This window comes from Pygocentrus nattereri, chromosome 18 (genome assembly GCF_015220715.1).
Source record: "Pygocentrus nattereri isolate fPygNat1 chromosome 18, fPygNat1.pri, whole genome shotgun sequence".
Taxonomy (NCBI): domain Eukaryota; kingdom Metazoa; phylum Chordata; class Actinopteri; order Characiformes; family Serrasalmidae; genus Pygocentrus; species Pygocentrus nattereri.
Window position 1 is genome coordinate 11511695 of NC_051228.1, and position 17033 is coordinate 11528727.

The following is a 17033-nucleotide window of genomic DNA, read 5'->3' on the forward strand; positions in this document are numbered from 1 at the left end:
CTTCATTTGGAAAGATGACATACTACAGATTAGAGCAACATTGCTCTGTCCTACTGCTTTCCAGAAAAAAATAAATGAAAAAAGAAGATGGCTGCATTTAAGTGAGCTCTGTTATATGTCAAGTGGGCGCCATCCTAGAAGTTTGATAATTGCTTTTGCCCCGCCTGGTCAACCCAGCATACCAGGGACTGGACAGTAACCTTTTCCTAATTTTACCCCACTCTAAAGCCCACCTACTTTCAAAATATGCATTTGCAGTGGTAGGTCTCTGGTCCATGCTTTTAAATGACAAGTTACATTGATGATTCTGTTGAAATAGGCTTTGAAAAAGTTTTCTCCAGCTTCTGCCATGGTGAATCTAAAGATTGCTGAGTTCTAAGTCATTTCAGTCAATTATCAAGTTTACTGATTAAACAAGTTTGTTTATATGATGTTTGCTCTTAAGAATTAGCATTTTGGGAAAATAATTAAAATGTTAAGAAAATGAAGAACAAGGCAGCCAAAGTCTTATGTAATGAAAAGAATGAAGAACACATGATCAAAATGGAAAGCTTGACCTATCAGATAAATGCGTTTTGCACCTGTAACATCATAACATGTAAGTTTTTGTCCATATGTGTTTAAATGGTAATTCTGTGTTTTCACTTATGCCGGTTTTTGTTATTCCCCTAGAGTATCCAGTCTTCAGAGACTCTGGAACAACTGAAAAAGAAAAATCAAGAGCTGTGCCAAGAGGTAAGGAAGCGTTGACTTTTTGGATTATGATTACTGGCCTGAAGAAAGGTTGATTCAGAAAACGCTTTTTGTTTTAGTGGCCTTAAAATGATGTGGTCTTTGTGATGTCATGCTGTGATTAGCGCTTGTTTTTGGAGGATGATGGCACTGAGCTTGAAGGGCTGTAGTCTGTGCTGCAGTTGTTGTCTTATGTATTATTACTTGGAGGTGGGCTGTGTGACAAAAATATGACATTGCAATACTTCAAGAAATTTTCACAGCACACGATATGTCACTCTATTAATTTTGTGATATCGGTTCAGTTAGAACTGTTGAAAGAGAATCAGTAGTGCTACATTTAAAAAAAAAAATATTTGGCACACTGTGCTGCACAAAATCCAGTTAAACAGGACTAATTATGCTCTTTACAGTGAAACTGTTGGTGAGTGTTGTACAAGTACTGACGATATAACTGATATGTTCAGAAAAGCATATTTCAGCTTTAGCATTTTTCAGACTCCACACTCGATGATTCTGAATTACACATTCAAGTCATGTAGGTACATGGTTAATGTAAATGAAAGTACAATTAAAATAAATGTTTGTACACGTTTTCTTCTTGTGAGAAAGTGAATAGTTTGTAGTATGTAGTAGTATGTAGATGGGAAAGCATAAATAAAGTAGCCACTCCCATCTCTGTAATTCATGCTGAGGTTTGTCATCTCATGCAAATGGGTTATAAACATTACTGATGTCCGGTGGCAAAATTACATGGAAAGCTCCCCATCTAATCCCATTTAAATAGTACAAAAACCCTTCCTGTTATATTTTCTCTGTAAATTCCTGAAAATGACACCATTAGTTAAACTGAAAATAACTTTTGTTAGACTTTTATCTTTAGTGTACTTTCATTGTAATACACTGTGTTTATCTTTTCAGTATGAATTCAAAATTGATTGTATATTTCAGGAACCTCCAGTTGTTGCATCTCAAGGTGGAAAGAACACCATGAAATCATTATACTCTGTAGTGGAGTTTTTTAAAATGAGTTACATTGTTGTATTTACCCCAGAACTAGGGGTAAAGAGACTGAAAATCTAATTATGATACTTTCATTTGCAGGACATATAATATATACCACAATATTTTGTTTTATTGTGAGTTTGATATGTTGGAAATTTTTTTTCAACATTTCGCACATTGCACTGCACTAAATTGAGTTACACAAGCCTAACTATGCTCTCTTTGTAATGAAACATGTAGTTGGTCACTGTTCTCAAAGTACTGACAATATTCACTTTGTTCAGAAAAGCATATTGTGATGTAATTTATCATAGTAACAATGATCATATTTCCCACTTCTGGATTTGTTTACCAGTAGCTCTGAGAAATCAGAGAATATGAAATTATGTTCATCTAAATCATCAAATAATGTTAGTTTTTAAAATGATGACTACAAGCTATAAATAGCTTGTGTAATAACTGCAGTGTACAGTATTTTGGCGAATAATCCTCAAGTGACGCATTCCCTGTATGTCACTAAAATAATGATGAAAATCCCCAGCTGTCTTCTTTCCTCTGAGCTCATGGTATGGGCTGAGGTGAACTTGCAGTTAAACAAGCTTTGAAATGCTTTTTTGTTAAGTGAACCATAACATTGTAGCTGCTCGATGAGTGGCATAATAATGTAGTCACACAGCTGTTACCCAACTCGTGTGCATCTGAAACTTGTGCACAGCTCGCCTTCAAGCTCTATGCAAAGCATGTTTTGTACACTCATGTGTGATTATGTAAGCGCTCAAATGGGTCCAGCTTATGCGAGAGGACTTGAGCCTGTAGGGTTCTGCTGCTCCTATAGGACTGAAACAGTTGCTGTTCGACTGTCGTTGGTGCTCATGTAAAAATAATGCTTCACTCTTGAGTGTCTGTTACTGAAGTGTCGTGAGGCTGATTCGTATTTGATCACAGCAGCCATAGTGCAGATGGCCTTTATAATGCTCTGCAAAATAAGATAAAGATTAGAGATTTGTGCACTCATACTACAAAACAGTTCAGATTAGACATCTGTAAATGGGGACACCATGAGAGTGATGTTCTTAATTCACTCATTAAATTAGTAAGACACAAGAATGTTTCTTAATAATAGTTTTTATTAAACAGTAGTGTATTTTACTGTATTTTGTTTTTTTCTATTCTTTATCATATTGTATAGAGATGGCACCAGTTCAAAACCCAGCATTGAGTGAGATGTCGTGTTTACAAATGATATCAGACCTGTAATGGAGTCCTTGTGTGATGTACCCCTTCTTGATACTTGACATAAACAGTGATTACAAATTGCTTTTCTACTGTCCCTTGTAGTGAATGGTTCCACATGTCTAGCATTTGCATGTTGATTTTATGCTGCTTAAACTGTTTGAATGTGTCTTCACTGTCCAGCCTCAGAGAGTTTTCAATCACTGTTTTTTTAATGTTCATTACCAGGAAAGAAAATGTGTTGTTGTGCCAACTCTGATATTGTATATTTGCTGGTTTATATGGCTCTCCTGGCCCTGTATTACAGGGGTTTTGTGTTACATTGATCATTGGTGGTTGTTGTGCATGACGTGAAGCATAAAATAAGCATTCAGAGCCTGGGGATGTCACAGCTATCTGTGATGCAGAGTCCAAGAGGGCCTAACTGGTCACTCTCTCTGGGTGGGTGAGAGGCCATAAAGTGGTTTGTAATTTTTTAAATATTATTCATATTTTAGAATTGGAGCTATCAGTTTTACAAATCAGCAATCAGCCTTTATCCTTTAATTGCAGTATCATATTGACAATGGGGATACCAATACCATGACACGCACAGCACGTGCATTTGCTCCATCAGATAGAACATAACAACTCTTCGCCATTGTGGGTTGACAAACAGCATTATAGCATAACAGCTCACTAGCCAGTATGTAGTATGTCCACTAACACCACCTATGGTGTGTCTCCATCGGTTAACTTCATACAGCAGTGTGGGCTTTTGTCTTCGTCCACACACACAGCCAAGAAATCCAAGCTACTGACAGCTTAAATGACTGCAATATTTACTGAACTCCAACAGAGTCTGACTCTCAGAGAAGCAAGAGGGAGTGTACAAGGCACATGTATGAGACAATTGTAGTGAAGCTGAAAGAGAAATACAGGTTTAAATGAAACTCAATAGTTTGTGACACACACGCAGACACACACACACACACATATACATATACACTGCTCAAAAAAATAAAGGGAACACTTAAACAACACAATATAACTCCAAGTAAATCAAACTTCTGTGAAATCAAACTTTCCACTTGGGAAGCAACACTGATTGACAATCAATTTCACATGCTGTTGTGCAAATGGAATAGACAACAGGTGGAAATTATTGGCAATTAGCAAGGCACTTAATAAAGGAGTGGTTCTGCAGGTGGGGACCACAGACCACTTCTCAGTACCAATGCTTTCTGGCTGATGTATTGGTCACTTTTGAATGTTGGTGGTGCTTTCACACTCGTGGTAACATGAGATGGACTCTACAACCCACACAAGTGGCTCAGGTAGTGCAGCTCACCCAGGATGGCACATCAATGCAAGCTGTGGCAAGAAGGTTTGCTGTGTCTGTCAGCATAGTGTCCAGAGGCTGGAGGCGCTACCAGGAGACAGGCCAGTACACCAGGAGAAATCCTTGTGTGATTTTGTTGTCAGCACATTCAACTTTGTACAGAACAGAGTATTCAATGAGAATATTTCATTCATTCAGATCTAGGATGTGTTATTTGAGTATTTCCCTTTATTCCCATTTTTTGAGCAGTGTATTTATCGCTCTGTCTATATATATATATCTATCTGTCTCTCTCTCTCTCTCTCTCTCTCTCTCTATATATATATATATATATATATATATATATATATATCTGTCTATATATATATATATATATATATATATATATATATATATATATCTTTAATATATATCTTTTATATTTTTAAGTGAAATGTTACAATTAAAATGGTGAACACATTTTATGCTAAATGTACTTATGTTAAAAACTGCTGGGACAAGAGAAAACTGTAAGGGAGTTTTATTCACTCACATACTAGACAGTAATACTGAACCTACAAAACACAAAATTGGATTTGTAATAGATTAGGGAGCTGTAGTCTTAAATATGACATGTAGTCACATACTACTGTGTCTCAGTTCAGATATGTGTAACAAAAGAAAATAAAAACTATATACAACTTCAATTGTGCTGAAGTTGTATTCAGTCACAGACTATAGGACTTCACAGTACTACGCAAACAAAAATTTATTACACATAGTTGGACTTCATTAAGACATGTAGTGTCATACCACAGTGCTACAGCATTGTAAACAGCATGTAAACGTGGTTACTCACTAGCCACGTTTACATGCAGCCTAATAATCCGTAAATAATCCGACTAATAGCTCAATCGGAATAGTCTAGTCTGGAATAGACTAGTCCGATTGAGGTCATTCGGAATACAATTTCTATCCGACTGAACGAGGTGGGTAAACCTCTAAATAATCCGTTAAATAGAAGAATAATATCCGTGTAAACTCTTGGAACCGATTACATTCCAATCGGAACGTGCAAGTACGTTCTGCGCATGCGCCTCGCGTCACAGCGAAAGGTTTATACCGTTCGGCATGGCGGAGCAGAAACTGCTCTGCAGAGGAGACGAAGTTTATGCTCTGAGCTTTAAAAGACGGCGGTGGGACGGAAGTCCAGCTTCTGTGTCTCAGAGCACGACGTCTTCCTCTCGCCGCTTCCTTTATAATGACATGTGTAGGACATGTTTTTCTGAGTCTCACATCAGTTTAAAGCAAATAAAAACACAAGTGCCAACATCTCATCTCATGCCGACTGGACCTCACGTGATGTTCGCTGTCATGGTAACTCTAAGCGCTACTCCATCATCATTTTGCATCGGGTTACATGTAGTGAGCATGTAAACGAAGTTTTTCATCAGATTGTTGAATAGAATGAGCATAAACACCTCACTCTGAATCTGTAATCCGATTGTTTTCAGTCGGATTGGCAAAAATCTTTGCATGTAAATACAGACACTTACTCTTCTACTCTTAATGAGATGCCGCGCACGGTCAAGTCTCAACATGAACTACGGATGAACCGCAGGGCCATTAGAATTTGCGTTAACAACACTATTAAACTGAGTTAAATTGAGATCGCGTTAATTATCGCGTTAACTTCGACAGCCCCAATATATATATATATATATATATATATATATATATATATATAAAGAAAACCTTGTATCGCCAGATTTCACGTTTCTTAGTTTATTTTACATCATTTGAAAATGCCATTTACATTGTGTGTACATTTCATGAGAAATGGACCCAATAAACGGCCCAGAATGACTTGGAATACGTCTGGTTCCATTAGGCTACATTAAAGATAGAGTAGGTTTTTTCCTTTACCTGTAAAGTTATAAAGGTGGTTTTCTTACAACAACAGCGATATATATATATATATATATATATATATATATATATATATATATATATATATATATATATATATATATACACATGTATGTTCAGATTACAGAAATCATGTTCTCTTGGATTTGGATAAGACTTGCGTCTTCAAGCATGGCATCAGATTAAAGCAATTACGTTCTTAGGACTGCTTTTATCCCAAGCCGTTCTTGGAGAGCAGAACAGCAGCACTTTGCAGGAGCATGGCTCCTTTGCTGCTGAGGCTGAGCTCTGGATGTGCTGCATGTTGCGGCCTGTCCTGCTCTATCTCTCTCCTTCTCTCTTTCTCTCTCTCTGTGCCAGCTCTCTCCAGGCATGATGTAATCATGCACATGCTACCGTCAGCCATGGCGGCTGGCTGCCTCTTTACGTCTGGCTGGGCAGCACAGTCGAGGGTTAAAAGCTGCGAGCCCTTATCCGTGTGAAGACAGCTGTCACGTGCTAACCCAATTTTTGACCTCAATTTTGAATTTACATTCTCTCTTCATTTAGGAAAATGCTTTGGGCACTTGATTCTACCATGCTTTTTCCCTGCATGTAAATGATATGAATTCCTGAATGTCCTACAGAGCAGCCTGTAGAGGTCATTTTGTTAAACGTGCCAGAACGTGGGTTGAATAAGTGTACCAGTGCTGAATGTAGAGCAACTCAATTGATTTTGTGAATAAAAAAATAATACTATCAGCAGATTGGTGGAGCTGAGAAAAACACGGAGACTGACCACAAGGCAGAGAGAAACAGGTACAGTGTTGATGCAGGAGCAGGATGGGATGCCCAGGACTAAGGGCGGAGAGTGGATGAATGAAGGACCGGATTGGTGGAGGCAGTGGGATGGAGATGGGGGGGGGGAGGAGATGGTGAAGAACGAGAGGGGAGAGAGAGAAAGTCAGTGAGAGAGAGAGGGGGGGAGGAGCTTGGCAGTGCTTACATAATGAAGCTGCCCTGTAAATCGCGTCAGAGTGGGTGTGAATGTGAGTGCTTGGGACAAGAGCTCGAAAGGCTGCTCTGCCATCCTCTCACTCTCTCACTCAGCAGGGGGTCGGTGTAATGTATTATTGATCCAGCTGGTGTCTTTTGCGTGGAAAGAATACAGACATGGATGTGGCAGCCCTGCACCAGAGCTACTCAGGAAGCATGTATACATCCCACTTTCAGGTACTGCACTCTTAGCCTCAGCACAGAGTAGAGCTTATCCTCAGTGTACTATGAATGGCAGAGCGTGTTACTCCTTGGTTTTGAATAAGTTGGTGTGAAATGGTGAGAAAATTGATCAGGAGTGTGCATGAAGAATAGTTTGTGGTCTTCTGTCGAATGTAGTTACTCTGATTCTGCTTTGGATGTTTAAAATGCCTGGTTATAAACAGATGAATTTTAGGGGTTTATGTGTGTTAGGGCAACGTTTAAAGCTAAACTTATTTTTACGTATAGGTACTTAATGTACTAACAATCCATGATCAACAGCATTTTCATCACAAACATGAGCTGGGTAAGTGCACTTGCTCTGTATTTGAATGCTGTTGGTATGTCTAAATTGGGTTAAAGCGGTCTAACGTTGGGTTAAAACTGAGAAGCTAATAAAAATCGGCTAAATTGGCTACGAAGGAGTAGGAATAGGTATAGAAATTCATGATCAGTGCATCCCTTATATATAAGTACACATACAGCATCTACAGTACTGTGCAAAAGTTAGAGACCAGCCAAAACAACCCTTATCTACAGGTTATCTGTGAAAAAACTACATGAAGTTAGGTGATTATTTGATCTTCAACATGCCAAACTTTTTAAATGAAGAGCTTTTTATTCTTAAATTCTTCATAGTTCATTTACTTTTCTGGGTCTCACAATTCAAGAAATGTTGTCTGCTCACTGTGGTTGTCTCCTCATCTGAAGCAAAAGTTGATCTTGATTTTCTCCTCTCTCAAAGATGTTCATTGTTAAACTCCAGTTTTGGAAGCTCTTGTTTTTTCACTTGTCTTCCTTTGACTTCCCCCTTCCTATGTAAGTGGATTGTCTTGTATCTAATCACCTCAGAAATACATGCTGAAAAATGGATAATTTGTTCTTAATGGCCATTTTGAGTTCAAAATATTCTTAATTTTGAACGGAAAAGCAAAATACTTTGTGAGGCTAAAAAGTAAAAAAAATTATAATTAAACAGTGAGGAGCTGTAGAAGGCCACATCTGAATTTATAATGTACACAATGACAAATCATTGATCAAAACAATGTTGATCATCTGCATGTCAAGTTAAATTAATTATTGACTGGTGCTGTTGTTGGTGCACATGGTGTGGAGTGTAATTAACACTTGAATTGTGATGTGGACACATTTCATTATTGTCACCCACTGGTTAAATTGGATTGAACTGTCAGTCTCAGGAGAAAAGGGAAAAGTAAAAGCCATCTGACTGAGCTGAAAATCAGCTTGTGTGTTTTTTATATCAGCTGTGAACTTCAGCTGCTCATGCTCCATTCTCTACCCACGTGTTACAGTATGCTTGGCTAATTTTAACACTTTGTCAGATGTCATTGAGAATTGAAAATTTGATCTGTTCCTTGTTTGACAGTCTGTGTCTCTCCGTCTGTTTCTGCTCTCTTTTCCTACTCCTTTCTTCCAGCTTGAAGCCCTGAAGCAACAGAACTCCAAGTTTCAAGAGGAGCTCAGTTTCTCCAAGGAGCAGCTCAGCTCTGAGAACCAGCGCATTGGGAGCCTGTGTAAAGAAATGTGAGCAATTTTTCTGCAGTGACCAAAAGTAGACTGCAAGAATTTAACTTTAGGTTTATCATGAAGACTTAAGGACTTTTATAGCTGCTGTCGAATCAAGAAACTGTTTTATTTATTTACTAACCCGGTCATGAAAACTTTTCATGACAAATGGTCAATAGCTATAACCCAAGATTACTTGGATTAGTGGATTTATGGATCTAATGGATCTATGTCCTGCTTTCAAGTAGTAGTAAACCTGTAACCTCCTCTTGATTATCAACATCAACAGAACTGGGAAACAGTTGGTTAATATTTTCACTGTTGATATGCTGCTTCTCAGACTGTTTAAACATTTCTATGGTGACTGGTGACAGAGAGCGAAAGGGATAAACAGTATTTTTAATCACTATGTATCATTTTCATTACCATTAAAATTATTTGTAAAGCCCTAGATTTAGACAGTACATTCTTGTCCTATTTAATTTTTGTTTTTTCAGAAAAATTATTTTTTGGCAGAAAAGCAGCAGTGCCATTCTTGACTGTTTTTAGATGGAAATTTTTGATGGAAATTTTGGTGTATCCCTCATTGGTCTACATTAGAGTTCTCTTGTAAATTTTCCGTTTGGGAGATATAAGGTAATGTTTTTTCTGTTATGATTCCTCTGCTATTTAGTTAAAAATTTTTACATTTCAGTGACTTTTGACTTGTTGACTCATGGTAGTACAGTCATGGCGTTTTTGTGTCTGCTTTAGTGAGCTTCTGTGAGTCACGCGGTGATGAGAAAATTACATAAGGAAGCAGGTGGCAATAGCATTTTTCATTTATGAATCAAATCACACAGACAAATGCACCCCACCCACCCCAAAACCCACGCTGAACTACTCAGCACAAAATTTATTTCTTAAGAACATGTTCAATCAGTTTGCCCAACAGCGTGGTTTTGAGGCAGTGCACTTGCGAGTCTTATTGTGTCAGGTCAACGTATAAAACATGCACTATAATGGGTCTTTAAAAGCCTCAGGGCCACGTCCCAGGCTCTCCTCCAAGGAAGCATTACGTAATCACACTCCTCGTGCACCAGCACAGCATGGCCGTCTGGCCTGTGACATCAGCTCCTCACCAGAAGAACGGAAACTCTTTCATACACCATGGAGTTATTTTTTCTCATCTGGGAATTAGCCAGATGTTCTCTGATGTCTGTATAGTTCCTTTTGAAAGTTTAGCCTGTATGTCGTTTGTAGATGTTTACCAATTGAATTGATATAGTTTGTACCGGTTATGCATTAATCAGTGCTGCGTCTCTGCTGTCAAATTGTTGTGGTTGCAGTATCTTTGCATGCAGCTGAGCATTTAGCAGCACGCTAATTTATTTATCATGGCAACTTTAAAATGATTTGCTTCTCTAATGCTGTACGATCCTTTTAATCCTCAATTGGATTTAGCCTCGCATCAGACTGCACAGATGGCAAAAAATAGAATGGTTGCACATGAAGAGGACAGTGATGAGTTTGTGTGTAACAATCTGACAAAAATCCAAGTTAAAATAGTAATGTTAATGTATAGTGGCTGTTTTTAATATCCTTTTTAATATTAAAACATAGTATTAATAAGAATTAATGCTTTATTTTTTATATATTCTTTATTAACAAATTAACAATCAAAGTTAACGATCAAACTACAACTCGTGGTCTCCTGATGATGAGCTCAACACTTAGATGGTTGTACCACACTTGAAGCACTATGCCAAAAATGCACCAGCAAATAATCCAACAGTTTAAGAACAACATTCCTTGTAACTGCAAGAGTGTTCGCTCTCAAAACAGGTTCAGTTGTCAGTTCCTTAACTATTATTAGGTATTGTTAAAAGGAAAGGTGATAACACATTTGTAGTAAGCATGCTCCATTTTTGAAACACGTTGCACAGCTCATAAATTTGTAAGATGCAACAGGATACTGTTCTTACTGTAATACAGATCGAATAAATCACTGCTTAGAGTTTTTATTTGGTCTTCACATTCTGTCCCAACTTTGGAATTGAGGTTTGTGATTACCATTTCAGAAATACAGTCATCACAGGTCACCACAGAATGAAACACTTTTGATGTTGTTGCAGCAGTAATTTTCTTATAGTTTATTCACAAAATTCTCTCTTCTTTATTGTGAACAGCCACTGATGAGCAAAACGTTGTTGTGTTAACGAGAATAAACTCTCTCATTCTTCAGTGAGGAGCTGAAGCTAGCAGCCAATCAGAAGTCACAGAGGCTGGCAGTGCTCCAGGAGGAGAATGGGAAGTTGGCTCAGGAGCTGGACAGCAGCCGGCAGGTTGGCTATAAGCAGCAGACGGTGTGTATTTAGAACAGAGTTTATACATCCATCTCCACGGAGGCCATCAGGATCTTATTAGCTTGTGCCAAATGATTAGTATCTATTCTGACATCCTGTGGGTCAGGTGTGGAGATGTTAAACTGGATTTTGTTCTCATTTTCCAGCTTGATGGTGAACGCCTGACTCTCAACAGTCGGTTGGAGATTAATGAGAGGTAAGAGGCTACCGCATGTCTCCCTGACGTAACCTCATTCAACTCAGCATTAATTACAGTGCCCTGGAATTACTGTTATTTCAAGAGACTATCGTCTTCAGCTTTCTGTGGAAGGCCAGATCCCAAGTATTACTTCTAGTGAGGTCCTTTAAACTGAGGTGGAAAAAAATAAGATTTTCCTTGAGGCTTTTACGTCTTTTATCTCTAATCAAAATGTTAAGCCCAGTCTTATCTCGGCCTATCAGTAGCAGTTATAATGAGCAGAACAGGAACCAAGATATAAGAGAGATGGAGACTTTTTAAAGGTTTGAGGGCCTATGAAAGGGAGGCTGAAAACACTCCACTGTATTCCTCTGAGACAGTCTAAAAATAAGCTTTATGCTGCATCAGGGTTCACACGGTATTCTGAGACCAGGAGCTCCTCAGGACATTTCTGTCTGTATGGTCACTGTTTTGCTTGCAGAAAACATGCCCAATTAGGTTTGCTACAGCATTATTGTTTTGTCCTTTTCATTATAGTTCATATTCTCACTCCCTCCAGCTCATATGTTCAGCATGTTTTCCTAAGCTTTTAATCTGATGGGCTCATGATGGGCTTGTTCCCGCAGACTTCTGTTGTTTTACTTTTAATCTACATACAGACTGCTGTCTCTGATTTCTCACTGAATGCTAAAAGGTGTTGTGTTTTTGCAGGGAAAACTCCAATACAGTAATATCCGAGAAGGACAAAGAACTGGAGGCGTTAAGAAATGAGGTAAGATTTTTTTTTAGTATTGACTGAAACAAGTTAGGGCCCAACAAAGCCTATACAAGTATGCAAACATTTGTGCACCCCTGGTTAAATGACATGTTTAGTTAATTTTCTAAGTTAAAATAAATTAGCACATTCTCTGCAGAAAACACACTTCCACATATTTTAATGCACAATTACTGTTCAAGTTCTGAATATTACATATTGGGGAAAAAACTATTATATAGATATTCAGACCTTTGCATGTGACTGTATATCTGAATGTAATTGCATTTGTATGTGTGTTTGTATGGTCAGTGTTAGGGCTGCACAATTATTGGTACTGTATTATGCGTTCTCACTCTCAGAGCTGTTGAATGTGTAAAGCAGTGGCCACTGTCACAACAAATATGCATCATGATGAGGAGCTTTTATAGGCCTATATAGAAAGGAAAACATATTTCAGATTTTATAGATCTATATAGAGAAGGCGGTTCAGAGAATGCTGTTTTATAACTGCCTTATAGTGCAAAAATGTTCATGCAATCATCTTAGCATAAATATATCATTACTTTTATTTTGCAGTTTGCACAATAATGAATAGTGCTTTTGGAATAAGGAGAAGTTACCAAAAAACAGTCTATCAGAGACATTTTAACTTAATCATAATTTATTGCTTTTCATGTTAATAAAATAAATTCCACAGCTTTATTGAACATCACATTATATGTCCATATTGTGCAGCCCTAGTGGGTTTTGAGTTCTGTTTGGACTAAGAGAACATGATCCTTCCCAGATTGCAGTGCTGCGTGAAGAGAATGCCATGGCTAAAACGCTGCAGGAGGCAGTGGAGTCTCTGGAAAGGGACAAGTTGCAGCTACAGAACAGAGTGCACAGCCTGGAGCTGAAGCTGGAGGGCAAACCAATTGAGAATCAAGAAGAGGGCTCTACAGGTTTGTCCTACACTTTTGTTTATGATTCTCCATGTTAACTGTTGTTTTTGTGATTTATACTGCAATGTATGTGTCTTCATAGGTGATGCAGCTATAAACCAGCTTAGAGAAGAGAAGGAGTTCGCTGAGGGACAGGTAAAAAAACATTGTTGTTTCAGCTTCTGCTTTAATGTACTTTGTCACTTTGAAGATTCACTTCTTCTCATGTGTATCAGATCAACTTCCTCAACTCCGTCATCGTGGATCTGCAGAGAAAGAATGACGAGCTGAAGGTGAAGCTGAAGAAAATGGCCTTGGCTGAATTCAATGGGAATGAAGAGAATGAAAAGTGAGTTTACTCTATTACTAATTAGTGTAGGTGAAAAAGCTTAGAGCTCTGAGCATTAAAATTAGTGCACACACTTGAGCTCTGATATAAAAGATGGCATTAGTGTAAGTTTATGTACTTCAGTGATCCTAAAGGGAAACTTGTAATTTTACTGCCTAATTATGTCTGGGAGCAGCACAGCATCACAATTGCAGTTCCAGGGGCAGTGGGGGGTTAAATGCCTTGCCCAAAGGCATAATCAGCAACACCCAGTCAGTCTGGGGATTTGAACTTACAACCTTCTGGTTTCTGGCTCACCCTGCCTCTAGGCCGTTGGCCACCTCAGTGTTTACATTTTCATAACTTGACAGGCATTTACAACTTTGTCTCCCCATTAGGTGCTAATGGAAACTGTCCTAGATATATACAATATGTATTTATACGTATTTATTTAGAATAATTTTATCCTGATTTAAGATAATCCTTTATTAGTCCCGCCCCAGGGAAATTCAAGTATACAGAAGAAAATTAACAATTAACATATTAACCTTATTAATTACTTAAAAAGGTGACAGATTGTTACTTATTACCGTATAGACAATATATATAATACTTAAGATAAAAATATACAGTATTCTTCACAAAATTAAGACTATGAACATTATAAATAAAAGAGCAAAACAATCTCTACACCATACAGATATGTTACACATACTGCACATTGAAATTTGCTCATGAAGTATTGATTATATTGCACATGGTTATGGTAATGAATTCCTAGTTTACCACTATACCCATAATCTAATTACTCAACCAAGTTTGCTCTTCACAATTCAGGTTGTAAAGCTGTATGAAACCCGGACTGAACCTACTTCTCACATACCTCACCCCTCTCTTTTTCTCCATCTCATTTAGTTCTGGTGAGGTTAAAAAGAAGAAGAAACCCCCTCCTCGTGTTTTCTGTGATATCTGTGACTGTTTTGACCTCCACGACACCGAAGACTGCCCCACCCAAATGCAGTCCCCTGACTCACCTCCTCACAGTACATACCATGGCAGCCGGAGCGGTGAGCGGCCCTACTGCGACATCTGCGAGGCGTTTGGCCACTGGACAGACTCCTGCAACGATGATCAAACCTTCTAGACCCCTGTCTCTCCCCTCTATCAGAAAACCAGGCAATGCACAAATGCTTTCAACAATGTAAGCTCCTATTTTTGTAAGCTATATGTGTAAGTTTAAGCATTATTTACATTCCTCACAACTGAAGGCAACGCTGATGCTGCTTTGTTGGAATTGTTCTGAAGGTGAAGGATCTTCTCGGTGTAGTGTTAATACTGTTTTGTACATAGTGTAGCTCATGTTTTTGACAGTCCTATGTGACTTCATCCTTTGAATGGATACGGGGTTGTGAGTTATTAACTGATGATGTGGTGAGGAATCCAAATGGACCATTATCCAGCCACAGGGAAGCTTTCACTCCAGTGCAGGCACTCAAAAGAAGTCTAAGCTGACCAATAGTAACTTATTGCACTGCTCACTTTAAATGTATTTGTTGTTACATGTTCAACACATATTTTTAACTGCCGTTCCTCTGACTTTGTCTGAGGTTATCGAAGGTATTCTTTTATAATAAATGTCAAAAAGAGGTAGTCATTATACTGTGTCCTATGAATGGCTTTTTAAGTGTTTTTACGTCTTGTTCACTAGATTTATTAAAGCACAAGTTTGGATCATATTGTATCTTCCTGTATAGCTGTAATATTTATATTAATGACAACGTTTACAAAGTAACCCGGTAAACTGCAAAAATGACATTTTTTTGCAATGAAATTGTGCACATTATGCAAAGATACCTGTATACTGTTTGTGGGTATTCTCGCTTTGTTTAAATGAGATCTTCTCTATATTATCATACATTTTTTGTTTGTATTGACAAGCATTTGTAATAACTGCAGAATATGGTTGAGTTCTATTCTGACATTGTGACAGTCTGTACTGTTCATGAAATGCATAAACACTAACTATATAATACTGAATGTTTTGTGTTATTATCATCTTACCTTATACCATTTAAGTTGCACTGTACTGATATACTTTCAAAGTGGTTGTTTTCCTGCCTAAGTCCAGTCTGAAAGCAGCACAGTGGCACCAAAAGAGAAGCATCTCCTGGGGAAGGTGGAGGTTAAATGCTTTGCCCAAGGAACATCCAGCCAGTCCAGAGATTTGAAACCATAGCTTTCAAATTGTGCTGGATTCAGCTCTCCTACCGTTGGGCAGCATTTTTAATTGTGGCAGTACTTTGCCTAATCCAACTCATCATACGTCAGAAAAAGTAAACATTGTGACACATTGTGCTCCCTGAAAACTTACTGAAGTATCCAGATGTTATGACATCACCCACCTTTATCTTCGTGCCATTATATAACTATGTTTACCACACAAGTCTCCATTTACAAGAAAGTCAAGTGAATTAGCTTAAAAAATACATAAAACATGCTGATACCTGTGTGTGTGTATATATATTATATATACACACACACACACACACACACACATAAATAAAACATGGTAATGTTAGAGTAGCCCCACTGTATCAAGGCATTAGGTTTGTTTAACTTGTGTTAAATAGCAAATGCTGAGAGCAGCATCCTCTTTGAATTATGACCAAACCTATATTTAAAGCTTTAATTTACATCTGTTTACTTACGGAAGCATGCAAAAGTTTGGGCACTCTGAAAATTAAAATTGCTGCATATAAAGCAGAAGAAGGCTATAAGAAGACAGCAAAGCATTTTCAAGTAGCCATTTCGTCAGTTCATAATGTAATTAAAAAATGGCAGTTAACAGGAACGATGGGGGTCAAGTTGAGGTCTGGAAGACCAAGAAAACTTTCAGAGAGAACTGCTCATAGGATTGTTTAAAGGCAAGACCTTCAGGACAATATTGCAGACTCTGGAGTGGTGGTGCACTGTTCTACTGTGCAGTAACACCTGCAATAATATGACCTTCATGGAGTCATCAGAAGTCGATCTTTTTCTGCTTTGTCACCACAAAATATACCGTCAGAGGTCCACAAAGGGATCATCTAAACAAGTACTGTGGACTGATGTTAAAATACCACCTTTTGGCCATGCTGAGCAAAGGTATGTTTGGAGAAAAAAGGGTGCACAATTTCATGAAAAGAACACCTCATCCACCTGTTAAGCACAGGGGTGGCTCAATCATGCTGTGGGCTTGTGTTGTAGCCAGCGGCATGGGGGAACATTCTTGTGGTAAAATGGATTCAATTTAACAGCAGCACATTATGGAAGCAAACAAAACACCATCTGAAAATAGGTGAAAACGTAAAGAGCATGGCTTCGACAAACAGGACTCTAAACATAACCTCAAAATCCACAGCGGACTACCTCAAGAGGTGCAAGCTGAAATCAGTGTATAGACCTCAAAAGAGCAGTGTGTGCAAGATAGCCCAAAAATCTAAGAGAACTCGCAGCCTTCTGCAAGGAAAAATGGGCAAATTCTCCCAAACAAGAACGGAA

The 17033-nt window shown here is 38.2% G+C and overlaps 1 protein-coding gene across 5 annotated transcripts in view; it reads left to right on the top strand.

The window, feature by feature from the left end:
* The window catches only part of clip1b (CAP-GLY domain containing linker protein 1b), a 28762-nt gene extending 13237 nt beyond the window's left edge, over positions 1-15525 (top strand). For 4 of the 5 annotated variants that reach the window (XM_017681671.2, XM_017681673.2, XM_017681672.2 and 1 more), the window contains 9 exons: positions 673-735; positions 8874-8980; positions 11187-11307; positions 11454-11503; positions 12197-12257; positions 13030-13186; positions 13269-13321; positions 13402-13514; positions 14409-15525. In XM_017681671.2, coding sequence (XP_017537160.1) covers positions 673-735; positions 8874-8980; positions 11187-11307; positions 11454-11503; positions 12197-12257; positions 13030-13186; positions 13269-13321; positions 13402-13514; positions 14409-14637 — 954 coding nt within the window. In that variant the 3' untranslated portion in view covers positions 14638-15525. The remainder of the gene's footprint in view (positions 1-672; positions 736-8873; positions 8981-11186; positions 11308-11453; positions 11504-12196; positions 12258-13029; positions 13187-13268; positions 13322-13401; positions 13515-14408) is intronic. The other variant, XM_037547515.1, reaches the window with a different exon arrangement.
* The last annotated feature ends 1508 nt before the right edge of the window (positions 15526-17033 follow it).